This window comes from Hipposideros armiger, unplaced genomic scaffold, assembly GCF_001890085.2.
Source record: "Hipposideros armiger isolate ML-2016 unplaced genomic scaffold, ASM189008v1 scaffold_295, whole genome shotgun sequence".
NCBI classification, from domain to species: domain Eukaryota; kingdom Metazoa; phylum Chordata; class Mammalia; order Chiroptera; family Hipposideridae; genus Hipposideros; species Hipposideros armiger.
Window position 1 is genome coordinate 1,449,626 of NW_017731645.1, and position 6,000 is coordinate 1,455,625.

Below are 6,000 nucleotides of genomic sequence, written 5' to 3' on the forward strand. Positions count from 1 at the left end.
TTCTGGACGGCTGCTCACTGCGGCTGCTGGCTACATATGGTAGCCCATGGCAACCCACTGCCACAGGGGCTGCAGCCTATGCCGTCGCCGGCGACTCACAGCAGCCCAGCTCAAGGTTGAGCTGTTGTTCAGCATCTTAGCTGTGGAGGGCAGTGTCACTGGCCCTCATATGTGGGATCCGAACCGGGGCCCTCTGGCGTCCCAAGCCAGTTCTTAATCATCGCACCACTCGGCCGGCCCCAAAAGAAATTATTTTGACCTGAAAGTTTAGATACGGAGCCAGCAAAGCCAGCTGACCCGTGGACAAGGCTGCTGCAGTTGTTACCTTAGAGCTCAGGACACGAGGCAGCTTTCCACCTAAATCGGGCGCCCCTCTTGCCATTTCTACCACTAGCGGTTACACCAACGCGCCTAGAGAAAGGGTCCCTTAATCAGGGGCCCCCGAGAATCAGCCAGCGGTGACGTGTCCTGGGTGGAGAGGCCAGACCGCTCTCGTCTGCAGGTGAGACGTGAGGGCACATCAGGCTCACAGGTGCGTCGGTCAGCCTGAGCCCAGGGGCCATCCCCATGCACGCCGTCACTGCACCAGGGACCTCTCCGATGGCACGTGCGCTGAGTAGCATGTACAGCCATCCTGTCATCCATGTGCGTGCTTTCCTCGGGGCCGGTTCCTCAGGCCTCCAGGTAACAAGGAGACCGGCTGAAAACGGCGCAGGCATCTGTGCCCCGTGTGGGGAGGGGAGAGTGGGCTGTAAGGATTCGAAACTGGCCGCTCCAAGGTGATCAAAGCCCCAAAGAAACGGATGCAACATTCAAAGCGGCCCAGAGAGGAAAAGGACAATGTCTTTGACCACCCAACAACTCGTTTCGGCAGCTTCACCCATCAGCTCCCGCAGAAGAGGGCAGTGACGTCAAAAAACGCTGCGTGTACAGGGACCCATATGCCGCCCTTGCTTGGAATTATCTTAGTGAGCGTGGTGGGCAAGTGTGCAGCAGACCCTCAGACAGCGCCGGATGGGACTGCGTGGGCCCACCTCCAGTGGACTTCTTTTTGCAAATACTATAAATGTATTTTCTTTTCCTTACCACTTTCTAACATTTTCTTCCCTCTAGCTGACTTCACTGTGAGAATAGAATACATAATACATAAAACATACGAAATCGGTGTTACCTGGCGGTTTCTGTTTCTTCCCGGTCAGCAGTGGGCTAGGAAAGGTTTGGGGAAGTCCAAGGTTAGACTCAGATTTTTGTTTGCAGGGGAGGTTGGAGTTCCTTTTAATTCAGGGGTCCACTGTATACATTATATACACAGATATAAAGTGCCATGACAATATGGGGAAAAAAGAATGAAAGTAAAGAAATTGGCTTTTTAGATAATAAGTACAAATTTAATCCAAATACGATATTGTTTTATATATTTAGAAGGAAAAAAATAACATTTACTAAAACAATGGGAAAAAACTTGGTGGCACCATTCCATTAAAAATGACCTTTAAAAATGGATTTCAGTTATTCTAAAAGTTACTACATCCAGTTCTTTCAAGTTCAAGCAAATTAAACTTCAATAGATTATCTGATGACATCCTTGACATCTTTGGAGTCTATCAAGAAAGCTGATTTTCCAGTAGGTAAAGCACACACACACACACACACACACACACACACACACACACAATCACGCACACACACAAACTAAGAAAGCTTTAAAAGGCTGACTCTGCCTAGGAAATAGTTGTATTTTGAGGAAAAAAGAAAAAGTGTGTTAACATGTTTGCACTCAAGTCTAATGGTGCACACACAGTCCGGCTGGCCCTGAACGCAGGGCATGGACCCCACCTCGCCCCGAGCAGCTGAAAACCCACGTGTAGCTCGTGGCTCCCGAGATGTAACAGTCACCCCTCGGGATCCACAGGGGACTGGTTCCGGGAGCCCCTTGGACACCCACATCCGGGCACGCTCCATCCCTTACGTAAAACGGCCCAGAACGGTGCACAGTCGGCCCTCGTACCCGTGGGCTACCAGCCGCAGATCAAAAATACTGTTTCCGACTGTGGTTGGTTGGATCTGCAGGTTTCAGACCTGGGACCCGGGGGTCTGGCTGTGTATTTACTGATTCACACGGAGGTGGACCCGAGCAGTTCAAACCCTTGTAGTTCACCGTCAGCTGTCGTTACAAACAGAAGGTGTTCCTTTTGTAACCGAAGTGGGTCTTAGCTCATCAGGGGGGCCCACAGCTCGTGTGGGTTTTCTGTAGCTGCCTCTAAGACCCCCTTCAAGTTTCAGAAGGTATCCGAAAAGTTTTTAAAAATATCGCAAACCTAAAACAATGTCAGGCAAAGTACCCTGCTGCTCCGACGCATGACTTACATTCAAACCACTGAGCATCTGCGCTTTCGTAACCCTGTACTGCCAGTGAGATGAGGCCAGCCCCCTTATATCTCAGCACTGGGGGCGGGGGAGGGGGGGCGCCCCAACCCTGTGGGGTTCAAGGGTCAGCCGTAGCTTTCACAAGTATGTCACATAAGTTCAGCTGAGTTTAGAACCATGAAACCCCGTCCCCATTTGCGGATCCTGCTTTGCCAAAAACAAATCAAAACTCCCCAGTAAACAGCCCACCGTAATGGGCAAACGTCCACGCTTAGCCGAAGCGGCTGCCGAACCGTATGTTGCGCCGATTTTGAAACTAAGCCCACCAGAGAATCTTTACAATAATTTCACTTCCAAAATTTTCTAGATCATATTTTTAAAGGAAAAGGTTTTTTTTTTCCTTTGTATTAACCTGGATTGAAGAAAAGCACACATTTCATTTATTGTCTGGATTACAGATTCTTATTAAACAAACCAGAGCTCATTATAAAATCAATATCAACTTAACCACCAAGCCCCCAGGAGGAACAGCAAAAAGGTCACTCTACGAAATTCAAACAATTTTCCTGCTGGAAGGGCATGATTTTAATCACAGATACTATTAATTAGAGCTGTCACTGGGAACACTTCTTTTTTCTGTTAATTATCACAAACTCAGTTCTAAGTATGCATTTTCAACCTGCATTTTTGTCAGAATTAGTCATGTCTGCACGCAAGTCCAACCTTTCCATTCTATCAATATTTTATATTTGAATTTCAAAGAGTATCAAAGGATGCCACGCTTTCTAAAATCTACCCCCGTCTGATCTCCTGTCTCTCGCACACGGAAGAGAACCGGTGTGATAATTTATTTATGTCCTGACATAGGCCTGGCCCAGAGGATGCAGCAGCCTGCACTGACAGTCTCACTCCATCGAGTTTCTGGGTAAATTCTTACTAGTTTATGTGACATTTTTTTCCCAGGCTTCTTCAAACGTGACTTTGCTTTTGCTTTGAAGTAGAGCCATGTGCAGCAACTGAAATGTCACCTTCCACACATCTGAAGCTGCCATTTCTTTATAAGAAAAAGGTCACACTGACCAGGCCGTGACCTGCCCCGGAAAACTAGAGGTGTTCTCCACGCAAAGACAGTGCCGTGGATTTTGAAATGGAAACAAAAGCTATCTCCTGGTCCCAATAAAACACAGGGATTTTATAAATCTGTGCCTGTCTTTATGGGAGGGGGTCAGAGTAGCCCAGGGGAGCTCATGGAGGGCGGGTGCCATGCAGGGCGGTTGGGGCGTCTTCTAGAAGCAGCTTGAGACCCCCCCCACCGTGTAACTCTGATGATAGAATAATAATATCTAACTTACATTTATGGTAAGACATGACGTGTTGTTTATAAGATGTATTACACGTCATCATCACATGACTAGAGACAAGTGTCTCGTCCAATGGGGGAAAATCTCCCGCAAATACATCTTGATTAAACTCGATTAAATTATTTTACCTTCCTAAGTGGGAAAACAAATGTGGGGCTCAATGATATTTCATGTTAGAAGGAGCCAGATGCCTGCACTGGCCTGTGGTCAGTTTGCACTGCTGCCCAGGGAGGGCATATCTCATCCCAGGACACGGTTAGATACGGATGTGATGGCTACACAGCTTCCAGAACGGCAGTGCCTTTCTTATGTCGTGTTTGGTCTGAATCTGCCCAATTCACACTCTCACGGGTGCCTGAATATTTCTGTATCGCCAGCACACGGCGGCCACCATTGTTCCCATGGAGACGGCTTCTGTTTACTTTCCATTTTCAGCATTAGCGTTCACTTTATCCAAATAATAGCAGCGGGTTGGCAACAGAGCAGGTCAAAGGACCTTCTCATGGAAGACCCAAGGACATCCATGGCGACGGGACACCGTCACACACCTACACAGCCGATACCTCGTGCCACTCTGGCCTCTTGCATTACTAGTTGCTAAGTTAAGAAAGGTAACAGATGATACATAACTCATGTACTGCACTTTTTGCATGTTCCCAGTGAGCAGCCCGCTTTCACAGCTAACATGAGACTCTCTGAGAACGGCACAGGGTTCATACAGAGCAGTAAGCTGTGGTGGAAGGTATTTACGTAAACGCTAGCGCCAAGTTTCAAAGTGTCACCATAAAGGGACCCACGCTAGGAACAAACGGCGAAGCGCTGGGAATGGGGGAGGGGCCGGGCCGCTAAATAACCTGGTGAACCGGTGAAGCAGAAAGCCTCGCTTTACCTGGTAGGCAGCAGTGGCGTCGGGGCCCAGGTCGCCCCCGAGGCCGGAGAGCTTGTCCTTGAGCCGGTGGTGACTGCTGTGCCGCAGGCAGTAGATGACCCCGGAGGCCAGCAGGACCCCGGCCATGGCGGCGATGGAGGTCAGCGTGAGCACCACGAACTTGGTGGAGTCCTCCTGCTCGGCCTGGTGAGGCAGAGGCTGCAGGTTGCTTTTCTGCGGGACAGGAGAGAGGGGCGGGTTAGCGCTCCCGGGGCCTGGGTCCCCCGGCCGCCCTCTCCACGCGCGCCCTTCACTGGGCAGCCCAGCCCAGCTCGGCCCGGCCCGCTGTGGGCCACACAGCAGCAGGGGGGCCTCGGGACAGCACCCCGACAGCACCCCCCCAACCACAGGCGCATTTCACACGGCCCGCTGCGGCCCGCAGGGTTTTCCAGAGCCGAGTCAGAGGCGTCACTTTCTGTTCCTTAACGGCCACCATTTTTAAAACTTAAGACTAGATAGCACGTGGCAGCTAATTTGCTGCCTTAAGTAAAATAAAGCGTCCCCCCCTTCTTTCAAACAGGTAAGAGGGAGACACAGCAGTTTACCCCCGGCGGGCATGACAAACGCGGGGGGCGGGTGGGGTGGGGGCGCAGAGGCCGGGCCTGGTCCGGGGGCCGCGGGTGCTCGGGAAGCGCCCTGCAGCTCGCGGCTCGCCGTCCAGGGCCCCCTCCGCGGGGTCAGCCCCACAGGCGCGCGCCCGCCCCCCACGAGCGTCCGCGGACCCGGGCCGCTGCGAGCCGCTGGTAGGGACTCCTCTCGGCGGCGCGGCCAGTGAGGGAGCCGCCGGCCGCCGGGCCCTCCCGGCTTCGGGGTGCGGGGGTCCTTCTGGGGCGTCTCACTGGGCTGCGCGCGAAACGCAGCGCGGCGCCGCCTCATTAGCCGCGTTGCGGGCACATAGCGACCATGAAGGCGCCGGGAGGACGGAGGGGGCGCCCGGGAGGACGGAGGGGGCGCCCGGGCCGCGCGGCGACAACAATCAGCCGCTCCGCCCGCCGCGGCGCTTCACGTGGTAACGAGACGGGTTCCCCGAAAGCCGCCGCCCGTTCACCCGCGCGCCTCGCGGCGGCTCTGCGCCCCCGTTCAGCCCCGGCTCCGCGTGTCCCCGGGCCTCTGGTGTGGGGCGGCCGTGTTCATCTCGTGATCACAAAGGCCGCCAAGGCGATCACCGCCGGCCTCGACTGGAAAAGCTGGTCACTAATTTGCCTCCTTTGGGCTCCGGTGCCGCGGATTAGCTGGTGCCGGGGCTCAGTTCATGGAAACGCGGGTTAAATGAGAAAAGACGCCGGATTTTCTTGCCCGGATGAGCGGCTGGGAGGACCGCGGGGTTCCCAAATGCGGGGGTGG

At 53.2% G+C, this 6,000-nt stretch overlaps 1 protein-coding gene across 3 annotated transcripts in view; it reads right to left on the reverse strand.

The window, feature by feature from the left end:
* Positions 1 to 6,000, reverse strand: part of PTPRN2 (protein tyrosine phosphatase receptor type N2) — a 363,220-nt gene that overhangs the window by 71,784 nt on the left and 285,436 nt on the right. For 2 of the 3 annotated variants that reach the window (XM_019659095.1, XM_019659094.1), the window contains one exon: positions 4,618 to 4,830. The exons of the other annotated variant lie outside the window; for it this stretch is intronic. In XM_019659095.1, coding sequence (XP_019514640.1) covers positions 4,618 to 4,830 — 213 coding nt within the window. The remainder of the gene's footprint in view (positions 1 to 4,617; positions 4,831 to 6,000) is intronic. 3 annotated transcript variants of the gene reach the window in all.